Genomic DNA, 17,106 nt, shown 5'->3' with positions numbered 1-17,106 from the left:
TACTACAAGTCTACAAATGTGGAGTCTATTAGTCTTACATTGTTAAACAGTTTCAAATATTAAAAACACTCCTAACAATATCTTATCATATAATATTTCATTAAAAAAATTATAATGATGTTATAAATAAAATTATAAATAATAATTTTGAATATCTTTTTTTAACAAGAAGCTTTATATAACTTTTTTTTAACTTTAACGTGTTCTATATAAATATAAACACCACACATTACATAACCCTTTCTAATTCTAATATTAAAAGTTTCTGTTGTCAAAAAAATCAACATTACAGAATTATGTTGAAATTCGATTGATTAGATTACTGAATCTTTCAAATGTATTACAAGATCGTCTATGTTTGAAAAAAATTTGAATTTTCTGATTTTTTTTAATTTTTAAATCTACATGTAGGTTTTGTCCATTTTCAAGTAATCGGGAGAGAATATAGTCAGTCGAATAATATAATTTAATTAAATTCAATCTATTAATATTAAAATACTAATAAAATGACATTAAAATTTAAATTATAAATAATAAATTACGAACTATATACCCGCCCGTGCTTCGCACGGGTTAAAGGCTAGTATTATTAAAAGCAAGTCATGTGTATAAAAGTACAAAAGAAAGTGGATGGAGAGAGAATGAGTGCTTACAAATTTATTATAAAATATTAGTTAAGAGTGACTAGTAGCTCTTACAATTGAGGAGAGAAAAGAGAAATTTAGAGAATTTAAGAGTGACTAGGAGTATATTGGAGCAAGCAAAATTACAATGCTCTTCGAATTTCAATTTAACAGCCACTATAAAGAGGCTATTGAAGATGCTCTTATATTATTATAGAATAGAGACAGTGGAAGAAAGTAGTGGGTGTAATAGTGAAAAGTAATGTTCAAAAATAGTAAGTTTAATAGGTTCATTCTTTTTGGGACGTCCCAAAAAGGAATAAGTGTCAATTAAAATGGGACGGAGGGAGTAGAATATAATTTTATAATTTATTTTCAAAAATTTTCTTATATGTATAAAACTTTAACTATTAAATTTTTATTTGGAAGAAAAAGGTTTGAAATAATTTATAAAAGGGTTTGACTAGTATGTGCCATGGACATGTGCTTGCTAAATTTGATGTATTTAGTTTGTGTTTTGATTGGTGGAACTTTTGTATATGCCTGAGTTCCATCATTATTAATAACTAGTAGCTAATCAAAATGAGTTAAATACTTAAAATTTGATACTTAGCATGTGCTCATGAGCACACTATAGAGAAACCATTTATAAAATTATATTTTATGATATCATTAAAATAAATGCCGAGCCACTGTTTATCACTATAAATAATTGAAGGGGGCGGTGAGCGTATTAAACATTAAGGCTTCAAAATAGCACAATCGAAAATATGGACTCGAATATCATTTATTGAGGTTATATTATGTAGTGTTTTGGGTAGTTACTGAAAACGCTATTTTGCATAACATTTTATACGTTTCACACAAAAATAGCACAAAATGCTATATCATCGAGCGTTGAAAACATTTTAATATTTTTAAAATTTGACCAAAACGTTATATAATACTAGGTTTAATCTTACAACGCTACATCATCAAGTATTTAAAATATGTTAATTTATTTTTAAAATTTGAACAAGTCGCTACATGATATTCCGTCCTGACACCAAAACGTTGTATAAAGTTTCGCTTTTAATTTTAAAACATTTTCTAAAGTCTCGTTTTAACTTAATCTCACGGTGACTCACTTTTTCAATTTTCATTGAGATCTGAGTTTTAGGAGCATTCAGCCTAGCATACTCTGTGAACCTCAGTTCTGTTTTCTTCTTAGATGGTGATTTTCATCATTTCCAATCTTCGAGTACTTACCATCAACATTGTACTCTATATCTTTTCTATGTTTCTTGGACTTAATAGATGGTCCTTAGGGGTTGTGGGATTTTCTAAAGCTTTCCTCTGTCTTAATATACTTCCAGACCCTTTCTTGGAGCTCATTCATGTTATTTGAAGCCCTTTTGGCTAGCGACCTTCAAAAATTGTCATCCATGGTTCCTTGCTGAAGGGCGATCATCGCTACATTTTGGTCCGAATCCGGGACCTTGAGTGCCTCTTTAGTGAATCTGTTCATGTACTCCCGAAGAGACTCATTCCTGTCTTGATGTAGATTCATCAAAGAAGTTGAGCTCTTGGCATGAGTCTTTCCAATAAATTATCCTACAAAAGCCCTACTCAAGTCCGTGAACGAGAATATAGAATTTAGAGGCAAAATGTAGAGTCGTCCCGCTTAAGATTTAGGGAAAAGCTTGACACTTGATGGTCTCTATGACTAGTTGCAACAACAATGCAATCATTAATGTCCGTACCTGATTAACGGGATCACCCATTCCATCACAGGCCTTGATAGTTGGCAAATTGAATTTTCTTGAGATCCTAGCTCCCATGATCTCCTCCGTGAATGGTAGAATCGGGTTATCTCTAGATCATTTACAAGCAATAAATGAATTATATTCATACCAGAGAAGAGTTCTCGGGCCTCACGCGAGGTGTCACAAAATTCACGAACGATGGTTCTCGTCCCTTGGGTTCCGACTTTCCTTCCTTTCTTTATGTCTAAGCACATCTCTTCTTAATTGAGCGATCTGCTCTTTGAAAGCTTGAATTATGTCCAAGTAGATTTGAGTAACCGTTGGCTGCCCTCACAATTGTTGTAGTCCCTCGAGCTCGGGGTTGCCCTGTCTGGTATTATTTTAGGTGCCATGGCCTTAGTGGTCATCTCTTCTCCTTTGTCGGGGGATATCGTTATCCCTGTCTGTATCATCAGATGAGTCTTTGTCCGTAACCCATGCATCATAGTGAACTGTCCCACAAGGATTGTCTTTGTTGAGTCCACTTCTTTTAGCGGCATGTAGTCCAGTATTTCGTCCTTTATCAAAGAGGGGTTGAGTTATAATGACGGTCGAAACTGCCAAAAATCATCAGGATCCAGGCGTGAGGTTCGATAGTGTTTCCACTTTATAGGTGAGGTTCAGCGTGACTGATGGTGTAGTGGTGATGGGATTCAAGGTTCCAGCGGTAGTGATTGCAAGAATCGTCCATGTAGTGGTTGCAGTGATGACCTGGCTGATAGGTGGATCCTGAGTTCCAATATCTTCTCCGGTTGATGGAACATGAACTTCTAAGCGTAGTGCTCTTTGTGGTCTCATACGATTGTCGTCTTCTTCCCACATAAGACACCAAATGTTATGGATTAAAAAACGAGAGGTGAGTTTCATCCTTTATGACTGCTCTCGTGAATTGAAACTCGAATGTGTCCTTACGAGATGCCTACGTATCTTCACAGGAGTAAAGAATCAAGTCAAAAACATAGTTTTAGTTTTGAGGGGTAGATCAATTTATATCGATATTTCATATTTTAGAGATATATTAGAAGTAGGTATTAGAGTTTGTGATAGGATAGAACTGATCTGTGATCATCATCCTGAGTCATTGATGATTATCTAAGACTCTTAGTATTCATCTCTGAAGAGTCAAAATTCATCAATAACTCTGAAGTTCTAGATTTTTCTAATAGACGCCTAGTTAGACTAAGACTCTAGATACGGGCCCTGACAGGGCTGGGCGGTTGTGGCCCGAGGTTTGACAACCCATGTACCTTAACCGTGGTCGCTCTACCGGGGGTCCCATCGCCCAGAGGTCATCATTTGAGGGGTCATCACCCGACGGGTCATCACTCTTGCGGTTATCACTCGAGGGGACCTTGGCCTCATCATATGGGGGTTGCTATGATGAGGATTACTATATCCCGGGGTCGTTCACCTAGGGTCCTAGGCTACAAGACTGCTAGCCAAGGGGTCATCACCCTTGGGCTCATTCTCCAGCATAACTCTTAGGCCTCATCATCTCTACTACAAGTTGGCCTCATTTGAGGGGTCACCCACTTTATATACTAAGTCCGTTGTGGGCTCTCTTTAGCGCTAAGCCCTCTATTCTGGGCTCCCTCGCCCCATAAGAGGATGATGGGTTTCTCTCACCCCATAAGAGGCCGATCGGGTTCCCTCTCCCCAGAAGAGTTTATCGGGTTCCCTCGCCCCATAAGAGGCTATTGGGTTCCCACCATAAGAGGATTATCGGGTCCCCCCATAAGAGGACGATCGGGCTCCCTCACCCCATGAGAGGACGATCGGGCTCCCTCCGCTTATTGGATCATTATCCACTCTCCGACCCACTCCATGACAGCCCCTTCCCATATGAGCCTGGGCCATGCGAGTACGGGCCTTTCTTCACGGCGGTTTTCATGGTCGCACGAACCTAGGCATTATGGACTAGACTGACATTTGACCCGTGCTAGAAATTTTGGCCCGACAGAACTACGTGGTATCTTGAACCCCTATACAGGGTATGTAGGCCTTTTGTGGCTCATAACCTGATTCTTGCTAAGAACGCTTGAGAATATCTTCTCTCGTTTGCTCAAGGATCAAACCACAAGATCAGCTACAACATCCATCACTTTCCGTCCGGTGTTCTTCAAAACATTCTTCCTTCAATCACGCAAGTGCCCACATTGTTGTTAACCAAAATCCTCTGTTAACCATTGGCGACCACAACGGGAGGAGTTATATTTTATTATATGTGGAGGACAGATAAATCTCAATACATGGGGCTGTTAGGGGAGCTTTTCATGAAATACATATACACAACCAGGCTTGCTTGGCATTTGGTCCAAAGGTTACATAGAGGTGCTTGGCATAAACAATTAAAGAGAAAATGTTGGACTTGGACATTTGATCCAAACTACGATATAAAGCAGGGGAGGAAATTGATAAACGTATGCCTAGACGCTGGGTGCTGCAACTAAACCACATGTAATGAAAAAGGAGAAGACATGTTTTGTTGGAAAAAAAACAATCGCATGGCCGCAAGCAAATAAAAAGATCGAAGCACAGAGGATTTGCACAAAAAGACCGGATTTGTCCCTTGGAAATCAAATCCTGCATGGCAAAATATAGAGATAAGTTTTTTATTCATATCTTGTTTTCTACTGATCTATATATTATGTCATGCACCCATGAATATTATTATTAAATTTTTTTAAACAAAAAATATTTATTTAGTGAGAGTTTTATTTTTATGCTTGTAAAATTAATTGTGAGCCCAAATTCGGGTAACACGTCTATTTTTTTTAAAAAAACATATCGTACGAGATATTTATGTTTTGGATGATTTGTACGTCTTTAAAATTTCGTACGAGCTGCATCTCTCGGATAAAAATATTTATCAACACATTCTCAAGTGAAATCTTCAATTTTGAAGGATTTTACAAGGATCATATTTGCAAGAAAAATATTTTATACACTGCGACAATTTTCAATCAGCATGCTTATTATATTTTGGATTGTGTTTCTAAAATATTTTTCATATATTGTCGCGGTAATATATATGTCAATAAAATAGATTCAAACTTGCGAACTGAACTTATCAATTGGGAAACCTGGGCAAACTTATAAGTCCCCGCGCTACACTATCCAAAAAAGAGTCAGCAATTACCGAATACCGAAGTCCCTCCTCTTCACAAAAGAGTCGAGCGGATACAACTTATATTATTGAAGGCTCCACTCTATCACGAGCACATGGGTAATCTTACATGATTGAAAGCCTGTCAATGTGTCACCCACATTCAGGTTTATCCATTTGACAAAAAGATTTGTCCCTACTACATTCAGGTATATCCATTTACACATCAATTCGGGTTCTATACAAATGCCAAGGTCCTAACTTGACAATGAAGTCCTCAATGGATTTCAAATTATATTGCTCGCACTTTTTATATTCGATTTTGGTCTTTACATGATGTCATACTTGCATCCACGCACATATTGCTAGCACTGTGGTGCTCCATATGCTTTACTGATATTCTATATCTAGTTGTTTCAGCGACTACAGGAATTTGGAAGCTTAAAGATTTTTAGTTCTGCATTGCATCAAGCTGCACAGAAGAACTGGGGGGTTGTTGTTATGCCATATTTTGGCATAGCCTATTTTTTCTAATAATCTCTTAATTTCTTTTATTAATTAAGATTAATAATTAAGTACTTGGCCGTAAGTAATTATCCTCTCTCCGAAACGAGGAAAGAATCAACTATCATTGAAAATATCTCAAAACGATATTTTTTAAATAAGAAAGATTTCACAACTCGAAGATTATATCAGATTAAAATCAATTAATTCAGCCTTTAACATAACTTATCCCTAAAATCTCTCGGAATAGGTCCAATAACAACAGATTTGCGTGAGCTTGATCCTATAAGAACATAGGTACGCATGCATATGGGGATATGAGGTCCGATACACGAGACAAATCGAGACATCTCTCAAGCTCTGCCCCTCTTTTTTTCATAAACCCTAAATCCCCAAACTTATAAAATTCTTGTTAAACAAGAAGATAAGGGAAACAATATACAAAAATTATTTGTATCCACTAATTTAATATTTTTGAAATAACATCCTATTCAGTAATTTAATTTTTAATTTTTTTCTAAAACCCAATCATTCAAAGTGGGCACAAAAACTAGTTTACGTAATTTGAGGAACTCAGCGTCCCTTTTTTACCATAACATAACCTCGACTTTATTAGAAGAGATGTTGACTATACTTATTCCTTCCTCCATTTTATATACATCAGTTAAATCCAAATATGTACATCTCAGAAACGTTCAACTCGTTCTCTCTCGTAAGAATAGGTGCACACACTTTTAATGTATACATATACAATGACTTGTCAGTATCTATAACTTCTCCAAGGCCATACATTTACCGCATTTAGTCTGTAACAAATATGTACAGCTTTATTCAAGACTTTTACATAATTTAAAAGAAAAAGAAAAAAACCTTCCCACGCAGAGGGAAGAAAAAAGCAACCCCATTTCATTAAACTCCATCTTTATGGTAGTTGTCACCATGCACGATTGAAAAAATATATATGATGGGTTTAAACAGTCCCACCATTATGTTAACTTTGATATCAACATGTTTAGTAGTTGTGCATGCTAGAGGTTCATATCCACCAATTACTTATGATGCCAGATCTTTGATCATCAATGGAAGCAGGGAGCTACTTTTTTCGGGTTCAATTCATTATCCTCGTACCCAGCCTGAGGTCCATTTCCAATCTTTTATTTTCTTTCGATCATTTAATATGTAATAACAAATGTAGGTCTTAATTTAAAATGAAATAGCTTTGGTTTTAAGTTTGTTATACCCATATGTCTTTCGAAATTTAGAGACTGGAATGAAGGTAATTGTTGTAATCATGATGATTAACTACTGAGATACTTAACAACACTTAAAGATACAATATGGAAAAAAGATTACTAGTTAAAGAATACCACTAAGTCGGTGATAACAAAATTTACTTTAAATTTGTTTTGAAATCAATTCATTACTGCGGTGGATTTACCAATAGATCATTTAGGGAAAAGGTCCTTAGTAGTTAAATGTATATATATATATTTGTTGGGACAAGGTGAAATACAAATCATAAATTTTTCTTGTCACTGACTATGTATATTCTTTTGTCTCATGTTGTTGTGTGTTGTTTGATTTCTTTTCTATGCATGTCAAAATTTCAATCTATTGCTTCAAATAGATGTGGTCGGATCTTATCCACAAGGCGAAATTGGGAGGCATTAATGTTATCCAAACCTATATTTTCTGGAACATCCACGAACCTATACAAAACCTGGTATGAAATATATATTGTCTTAGTTTACGAATACTAGCCTTAAATGATAAGTGTGTAATTATGTTTGGTTGAGAAGAATGAAATTAGTAAACATAAAGGGAAACAATGCAATATTTTTATGATAGGTTTTGGAAGAGGATGAATATGATAGAGAATAGAGCATTCCTTCTCATATCGAGGTTTTAAACACTGTTTTGATTGTTGTGAATGGAAAAAGAAAATGAGTGAAATCTTAAACATTCAACCATTGTTCAAATGTCATTTTATAATTTCTAAATCCATTCATTCTAACCAAACACAACAGATCTTGTAACATCTCACATCCTTATACCCTACTTCCATATTATGTGTGATTGTACTATTAACTTTAGGTTTGGTCTTCTTGTTTATTATGTACATCTAAATGTGTATAAACAGTTCTGAATACTATCAACAACCTAATTATAATATGTTTACTTTGCTAGTTCCATTTTGAAGGCAATGCTGATATTGTTAAATTTTTTAAAACTATTAACGAGCATGGATTGTGGGCAAGCCTCCGAGTTGGTCCATATGTTGCAGCTGAATGGAATCAAGGGTATGATCTATTTTTATATACCAATGTGTCTACATGTTCATTTTCTCTTTGTTATATTGATAAATTGCTTACAACATTAATATGTTACACAGAGGATTTCCATATTGGCTGAGAGAAGTTCCAGATATTATGTTTCGTTCATATAATGATCCCTTCATGGTTAGTTAGATCACTGACTAGTTCAAATTTTAGTATGCCTTTGAGTTGGTTGGGGTGCATTAATTTTGTGTCTATTAATACAAATTGTATCAGCACCAAGCATATAATCACAGATATCTTCATCTGTAATTTACTAATCGTCATTTATGTAGTTCCACATGAAAAGATTTTGCGAGATGACCATAAACATTATGAGAAAAGAGAACTTGTTTTTACCTCAGGGAGGTCCCATTATATTGTTACAGGTTTGTTATATGTTTGTTTTATTTTATTAACTAGTTTTAAATTTTCTTATTATTTTTGAAGAATTGATCTTCTTCTTTTTGTGTTTTTTTAATCTATAATAAGCATTCACTATATCAAAATTGAAGGCTTTTCGAATTAAGTTGACATCTTGCAGATAGAGAATGAGTATGGATCAATCCAGGCAACTTATAGAGAAGATGGTGTAAAATATGTTAAATGGGCAGCTCAGATGGCCGTGAGTCTGTATAATGAAGTCCCCTGGGTTATGTGCAAGCAACCAAATGCCCCGCCTGAAGTGGTATGATGATATCAAGAATTTAAACTATAATGCCTAACCTTTGAATTCTCTTTATACCGGCCACTTACTCTACCAATTGTGTCCAAGGACATCTTTGGTTGTCGTCATATGCACATATGTACATGGCTCTATACTGACTCAATATTTTTGATTCTTGGAATTTTTAACTTCCAGATACAAACTTGCAACGGAAGGCACTGCGCAGATACATTTGTTGGGCCTAATGGTCCTAACAAGCCTATGATGTGGACTGAAAATTGGACTGCACAGTGAGTATATACTGATGCATATATTTTTATTTATTTATGCGATTATAATCAATCACAGACATTTATATTATACGATCAATTGTCAAAGGTATCGAGCATTCGGTGATCCACCATCTCAAAGATCAGCTGAAGATATTGCTTACTCAGTTATTAACTTTTTTGCTAGGGGTGGATCTTTTGTTAGCTACTACATGGTATCAACAATTTTGAGCACATCTAGCTTTATGTCAAACAAAACCTTTTTTTTTAAGAATTCTAAACAAACAGTGCACACACACATTAATGAGAATCAAACCAGAGACGACAATGTCTTATTTAATGTCTTATTCATCATTTATCTGCAAGTCACATCTTGTGAATATAATTCATATTTTTATTACGATGTTACAGTATTATGGTGGGACTAATTATGGTAGAATCAGCTCCTCATTTGTGACAACTAGATACTACGATGAAGCTCCCCTTGATGAATTTGGTTAGTAGAGCAAATTTAATATCAAGTAGTGTACATATGAAATACTAATCAAGCTTTCTTATTTCTAGGTTTTTTTAGAGAACCGAAATTTGGTCACCTTCGAGATGTACATCGAGCTCTAAAGTTGTCCAAAAAGGCTCTACTTTGGGGAGAAAGAAAGATTCAAACACTTAATCATCATGTCAAGGTACCTGAGTTTCAAAATATTTCTTCTCCATGATTCATTCCCTTTGTTTTACATGTAAGTGAAAACGGTAAGATAGTTAACCTTCATTTTTGTATAAATTATGCAGACAATTGTTTATGAGAAGCCTGGAGATGTAAGCATGTGTGCTGCTTTTATCATAAACAATAAAACCAAGATTCCAACCACAGTAAATTTTAGGGGTGTGGATGTTTACTTGCCAGCTAAATCAATTAGTGTTTTACCTGATTGTAAGACTGTTGTTTTCAACACTGAAACAGTACGTAGATCTTAATATTCCTATTCTTGATTTTTTTAGTACTTTGTAAAATAGAGATATTTCATGGATTTTATATTTTTTACATTGCAGGTTACAGCCCAGCACAGCGCGAGAAATTTTGTCACAGTAAATACAGACAAAAATCTAAACTGGGAATTCTATCAAGAGCCAATACCAACCTTTGAAACCTTACCTATCAAAAATGTCATACCGATTGAACTATATTTTTTGACTAAAGATGTTTCTGACTATGCATGGTATAGTACCAGGTATTGCCCAATCTTATAATGGTAATAAATTCATAATTCTTCATAATGAACAATAAAGATAAATGATTAATGCAGTGTAAGTTTTGATCGACGTGATCTACCAATGAGGCCCGATGTGTTGCCGATTATGCTTGTTGAAAATAATGGTCATGCCATGGTTGCTTTTGTTAATGGAGAACTTGTTGGTGAGAGCATCATAATATTTTAATTTTTACGTACACACAAATTATAGCAAATTTGTAGCAAATTGGACTGACAGCCGCATGTAATTACTATTAGGATTTGCTCATGGAAAGTTAGACGAGAAGAAATTTACGCTAGAGAAACCTATAAATCTTAGGCCAGGAATCAATCACATATCACTATTGTGCATGACATTAGGTATCCAGGTAACCGTATATAAATTTGTAACTCCGTCTAAAATTTTACATGTCTGTGTGTGTTGCACGCTAAAATATAGCACCCAAAGAGAATATAAACAGAAATATACATAATGTAAGTACTTTTACATGATCAATGTAGAACAGTGGAGCTCACATGGAGAATAGGTGGACAGGACCTGATGCACTTTTTATCAAAGGTTTGAACACAGGAACACTTGACCTCACCCGTAATAACTGGGGGCACCAGGTATGCTTGCATGTATTTGTTCAATACATCTATTACTAATCATAACTAAAATTGATATATATATCTTTACAATCTTAGTAATATATTAATGCTTAAGTTGGCCTGTTACTTAATAATATGTCATATAGGTTGGAGTTTCTGGTGAGAAGTTACAATTGTTTAAAGAGGAGGGGACAAAAAAAGTAAAATGGACGCCGGACAGAGGACTAGGAACTCCAGCAACATGGTATAAGGTACGTAATTCTTTCACTTTGACTTTAGCTTGTCCTTAGATTAGAGTTTCACGTTTAATATGAATCTAGTAGTACTAAGGATCATGCATATTTCTATAGGATCTACTTTAAGCCAGAACCACCTAAATAAAAACCAAAATGAGATTCACGGTACAAAACATATATAGCCAAGGCTCAATAGAAAATTAATTTGAACCTTAATTTTATATGTTGAACTCTACACTTTCTATATCCTAATTGTGAAATAGTGAACCTAGATGGATGAGCTTCATTATATTAAATCGATATATTCGGTATGTGGAAGACTATTTGTATATGTTTTAAAAACTCATGGATTCCTGTTAAAATATGATTTCTATATGTTCTAAACCATATGTTATGTAATAAATTTTATACACATGCATACTTGGATGTAGGCATACTTTGATACTCCACCGGGAAATGATCCTCTTGCTATTACCATGGACTCAATGAAGAAAGGTCATTGTTGGATCAATGGAAAAAGCATTGGGCGTTATTGGGCATCATTTCTTAGCCCCCTTGGAAAGCCCTCACAGTCTGAGTATGTTTTTTTTACTTCGAGTTTTGTGTATAGTATTTATTTTGTGTGCATGTATGCCTCTATAGGATATATATTCTGATGATGATGATGATTAAATTTAGATGGAAGCAAGTAAGCAACAAGCTGCACCACCTAGTTCTGTATGGATGGCAAAACTAGTCTTGAACATTTGCTTGACATAATTGATTTATCAAATTTTTGTTTAAAAAAAATATGTGTAGGTATCATATACCAAGAGCATTCTTGAATCAAAAGAAGAACCTGGTAGTGGTATTCGAGGAAGTTGGTGGAATTCCTCATGATATTACAATCTTAACGGTAAACAGAGACACAATATGCAGTTTATTGAGTGAGATAACTCCACCTTCAGTTAGATCATGGGAGAGGAAAGACAACCAGTTACGACCTGTGGTAGAGGATATGAAAGTTGGAGCTCGACTTATCTGCCCTGATGGCAAAGTCATGGAAAAAGTGGAGTTTGCAAGCTTTGGCGACCCTATTGGTGCCTGCGGAATGTTTAGTCAAGGGAAATGTCATGCTACCAATAGCCACAAAGTTGTAGAGGAGGTAAGACTACAAATATGTGCAAGATTGTTTGCGCACAAGTGTTCTAACTTTTGTTCCCATCTTTTTATATTTACAGCGTTGTCTTGGTAAGATTACATGTACCATCCCGCTGGTGAGGGATGTTTTTGTTGATAAGGACAAAGATACTTGTCTCGAAACATTTAAGGCATTGGCTGTCCAAGTCAAGTGTGGATTTGGAGTTGCAAGGAAGTAGTTATATCAACGGCTAGATATTCGAGAAAATATTGTAAGCTAACTAGACATGTAAAAAAACATAGTGAGTTATTCAAAGAGATTTTTTTTCTGAAGGATTCATTCTTTAGGTGAAAAGTTGTTAGGATATTAGGGACATTTTGTTAGACTCTTTCTCTAATTTATAAAATGTGTATATTAAAATATATTATGAATTAAGTAAAGTTGAAATAATGACTTTAAGCATTGCATTTGCATATATGTAACGTAGGAAGAGTTATAAATATTGTAAAACCAATATGAAGGATAAGTGAAGCTGAAAAATAATGTAAACAAAAACAGACACTCTTGTTATTGCCATGATGTATTCGATGTTAGTGTTACATAATCAGGTGAAATCATATATGATGAAGCATAGTATTGTTCGTAATGTTGTTCACTACTCTGATATAAGCCTCCCTTGTCTATGCTATGATTTTAACAAATCGAATTATTAAATTGTATTGAGTGGGTCATTCGGATATCTCAACTCTTAATTGATTAAAATATAGTTGTAAAAGAGATGAATCTCACAAAACTTACATGAGAAAACAAATATAGTTATACAGGTGGAGTTTTGGCAATATGCATGAGACTTATGGTTACAATTGATAGTGAGCTTAACATATACGTCATGAACTTCCTACTTACAAACATCCCTAGTGTCCTTGTCTATAGCATAGAAAAATATATAGTTTATCTTCTTTGTCAGACATGAATAATAATAGCGAGCGCAACCAACAATAGGAGACATGTCATAAGAGTATGAAATTAGGAGTCAACTCCAATACCAATCACCCTTATCAAATTTCATATATACATGTATGTCAAGATAGTCATATATATTAGACGAAAAATGACAAGTAAACCTATCAAGATATATGGACTAAAGCAACCTACTAAAAGCAATAACTTTTGTATGATAAATATATATGGTTCATTTGCATGCTATGTTGTTGGGACTCTTTATTCTACCATAATTTCTTGTGTGAGACACTCTACAATGTCAAAAATTAATATTGGCTCCTAAACATTGAGTCTTTAAAATAATTATCTAAGGTTCGAACATATTTGGACACTTCAAACAGAGACCAAACGATAGTGTGCAAGTACATATATCATTGTATAACAACAGCCAGCAAAATAATATATTCCAATATATATCATATTTTTAAAAATATTTATCCTTCGAGAACTACCATGTAGTAGTAGTAGTAGTTTTCCATCTCCTATCCTAAACAACCAGCTTCAGATGACAAAAGCACTTCCAAAGAACCACAACAATCAAGTTATATATTGTTACAAAGGTCAATCTCTTATTACATGTAAAGTCATACTCCCTCCGTCCCAGCCAATTCTTTACGTTTGGTTTGGGCACGGAGGTTAAGAAATATGTATAAAGTAGTTGAAAAAAGAAAGAAAAGTGGGTGAAGTGGTGGGACCCACTAATTTTTAATGTATAAAAGAGAGATAGTGGAGTAAAAGTAGTGTGAAAAGGAAGTAAAAGTAATGTAAAAAGGGAGGAAAAGTTGGGTAGTGGTGGGACCCATTGACTATTTTTGGTAAGTTTTGAAATGTAAAGAATTGGATGGGACATCCCAAAAAGGAAACCGTAAAGAATCTGCTGGGACAGAGGGAGTAAATAACAACAATAGGAAAAACATATAATGTGAGCTGACATTCATGTATCAATTAATTAACTTCATAGCCTGTACACTACTGAGAAAAAAATAAATTGGCATATGAAATGAAAACTACTTGCCACAATCCTATAAATTGCTAAGAATACAAAACTAATACCACCCAGTATAGGAGTAGAGACAGTTCAAAAAAACAACTGAAAGAAGATTGCGGTTAAGAAGTACATATGCCATCCTTGTAGAAGTGCAGTAAATTTTCACGTCTCATTCATCCCTAAATCATTTTGAGTAATTCAATGTGTCTCGCAAAGCTCTTTGGACGGAGGACACATTCCAAGTATCACTTGTTATTCACACGCAACTTTCACTACTCAAATCTTCGGCTCAAAATGACTTGACAATGTGAGGCGTTAAAACCGACATTTTCCGACAGATGGATCTGTATTCAGTGTTTGCCTTTTATGTATTGAGCTAGCAAGTTGTGAAGGTAATATTTGCGTCAAGAATCACAAATATTATTTGGTGAATTTTAATTGTGCTGATTACTATATGCTCACTTTTGGTTCCGGAATAAGAAAGATTAACTGGAAGTAAGCTGCCAACTGCAAGAAACTTGAAGAATATACCTTCGAATTAAGAGCCTTTCAACACGATATTTTTTATATTATTTGAATTAATAATAAAAAGAACCCAAGTCGACATTCCGCAAGAGAGAGAAATCTTCGCTTTATTTGGACAGTAAACATATAAGATGCAGAATAATAACCATTTACACAAGCAGTCTGAGATGAAATGCAGATGAACCCATATCAAAATCTGACATATATTTCACAAATTATGGTATACTCCAACTTGATCTTTTAGGCACAAAAGATATGATGAGAAAGATTATCCAAGCAAGCAGCTAAAATAAAATCAAATTCATGCCTTTCCTTCCACCCTCGCATATGTAAGTCCTGCACACGCATCCACAAAATCTTCTTGTATGAAATCAGTGGAAAAGATCTGCAACCGATCAGCAATCCCCCGAGAGAAGCACTGCGAAATGAAAAGCCTATGATAGTCATGTATCCGGTTGGTCACAGGCTTAACACACAAAATTGGATTGTCAGCCTGGGGTGTCACCGTATTCTCCACCCTGTAAAAGAATTTTCGGGACGTCACTGCTTGCTGCTCACCCAGATGCTTCATATTACTCTCAAACTTAGTCGATGGCAGATCCGTGTCAATCCAATTGTCCTTGAGATACCCGCTGCTCCAGAACGGACTCCCTGCCTTGGCTTGAGGAGATTTCCTCGGCTTCCACACACATATAATCCTCTTAGGCAATATCTCCGCGATTGTCTTCTGGAACACGTGATCGTCTTGATGTACCAGTAATTCACCGAGTTCTCCTTCCAAGTACTTCTCAAACTCAGGAGGATCCTCGTGCCCGAACTCAGTGCGGATCTCCAGAATTATAATCTCTGACTCGGTCTCTGACAAAAATTTCTTCACATCTTTAAGAACCACATCGATGCCGTATGTCAAAAGTACCCCGTGACACACCTTGCGGTCCTCCTGGACGCGAATATCCACGACACGTGTCCCTCTCACGAGCTGCTGATAGATCGACAGGGACTGGCATTGCGCGAAAGGGCGTGTGATTCCGGGAATTCCAATCTTGTTCGTTGCTGAATCGTGTGTTCCTGGCCACACGATCTTGTTTATCTGCATTTTTTCTGGGCCTAGACTTGACATCCAGGTTTTTCGATCAGCAGGACGGTAATCACTTCCAGGGAAATCAGTTCCACTGCTTTCACATAGAGTACATAAGGTCTTTTTCTCCACTGAGATGGCTTTTCGTCGATCGACTTGTTTCGTCACCTGCCCACCCATCGATAAGACCAGATTATCAGAACACGATTAACTCTGAATTGCAGCTCTTGTTCTGCTTCTGCTTCTTTTGCTTGTTTGTTGTGCACAATGATGGAGTTGGTGGACTTGATGATATGCATATTCACAAGTTATTATAATATATTTAGATGATTTCAATGACAGCGGCCGAATTCTTATCTTCTTTTCCAGATAATTTCATGAGTTTTTATGTTATTTAAGTTTTTGCTTTGTCGTTTTAATGGTAGGGCAGTTGATGAACATGATTGGCGGAGTTTATGATCACTAGTTTTCTATGGTTGGTCCATCTGTATAGCTGTCCCGAGCTGTCCAAAGTTGATGGATGGCCTTTCATTTTCTCATCAACCAACATAACATGATTCACCCTTCATGCATGTTATTAATTGTCGGCTAGGCAGCGTGAAAAAAAATAGATTTTGTCGGGGATAAATATCAAAGTACGTCACTCGTTTCGTCCAAATGTATCAATTGAGTCATTAATTCCCAAATTGACTCAAATGAGACACTCATTAAAAAAATTGTATCAAAAATATCACTCTATCGTTAGTCGAAATTTTGAAAGTATTATATATTAAGTTTCACACATTTTTTATGAATGATATTACATCTAAATGAAAGATTCCGAAATCTATTATTTTCGCTAATATTTTTAGATTTTTAAAATTTTATCAACTATTTATTTTTAATTTTTTGATTGTTTTATTTGATTTAAATAAAAATAAATAGGAGATAAATTTTTAAAAATCTAAAAATATTAGCGAAAATAATAGATTTCGGAATCTTTCATTTAGATGTAATATCATTCATAAAAAATGTGTGAAACTTAATATATAATACTTTCAAAATTTCG

General features: G+C 35.1%; 2 protein-coding genes across 2 annotated transcripts; one reads left to right on the top strand and one right to left on the bottom strand.

Moving 5' to 3' along the window:
* The first annotated feature begins 6,636 nt into the window (after positions 1 to 6,636).
* Positions 6,637 to 12,703, top strand: LOC108225679 (beta-galactosidase 14). Its single transcript, XM_017400607.2, has 19 exons — positions 6,637 to 7,155; positions 7,645 to 7,740; positions 8,205 to 8,317; positions 8,410 to 8,476; positions 8,629 to 8,721; positions 8,877 to 9,020; positions 9,195 to 9,289; positions 9,378 to 9,483; positions 9,680 to 9,764; positions 9,833 to 9,951; positions 10,058 to 10,228; positions 10,319 to 10,497; positions 10,573 to 10,682; positions 10,777 to 10,886; positions 11,020 to 11,127; positions 11,256 to 11,360; positions 11,777 to 11,922; positions 12,144 to 12,489; positions 12,566 to 12,703. Exons 1-19 carry the CDS (start codon positions 6,979 to 6,981, stop codon positions 12,701 to 12,703), a joined length of 2,508 nt encoding a protein of 835 aa, XP_017256096.2. The 5' UTR covers positions 6,637 to 6,978.
* Positions 12,704 to 15,070: 2,367 nt separating this feature from the next.
* Positions 15,071 to 16,448, bottom strand: LOC108224394 (uncharacterized). The gene has a single exon (XM_017398995.2). The coding sequence runs from the start codon at positions 16,236 to 16,238 to the stop codon at positions 15,282 to 15,284; it is 957 nt and encodes a 318-aa protein (XP_017254484.1). The 5' UTR covers positions 16,239 to 16,448; the 3' UTR covers positions 15,071 to 15,281.
* Positions 16,449 to 17,106: the final 658 nt, after the last annotated feature.

Source organism: Daucus carota, chromosome 6, assembly GCF_001625215.2.
Source record: "Daucus carota subsp. sativus chromosome 6, DH1 v3.0, whole genome shotgun sequence".
NCBI lineage: Eukaryota > Viridiplantae > Streptophyta > Magnoliopsida > Apiales > Apiaceae > Daucus > Daucus carota.
Note: the sequence above shows the minus strand (reverse complement) of the source record. Positions and strands in the feature narration are given on the sequence as shown.

Bases quoted from the DNA above. Each gene is read 5' to 3' on its own strand.
- LOC108225679 (XM_017400607.2), top strand. From the start codon at position 6,979: ATGATGGGTTTAAACAGTCCCACCATTATGTTAACTTTGATATCAACA. The intron at 9,484-9,679 runs GTATCAACAATT...ACGATGTTACAG, and splicing joins CTTTTGTTAGCTACTACATG to TATTATGGTGGGACTAATTA. The intron at 12,490-12,565 runs GTAAGACTACAA...TTATATTTACAG, and splicing joins GCCACAAAGTTGTAGAGGAG to CGTTGTCTTGGTAAGATTAC.
- LOC108224394 (XM_017398995.2), bottom strand. From the start codon at position 16,238: ATGGGTGGGCAGGTGACGAAACAAGTCGATCGACGAAAAGCCATCTCA.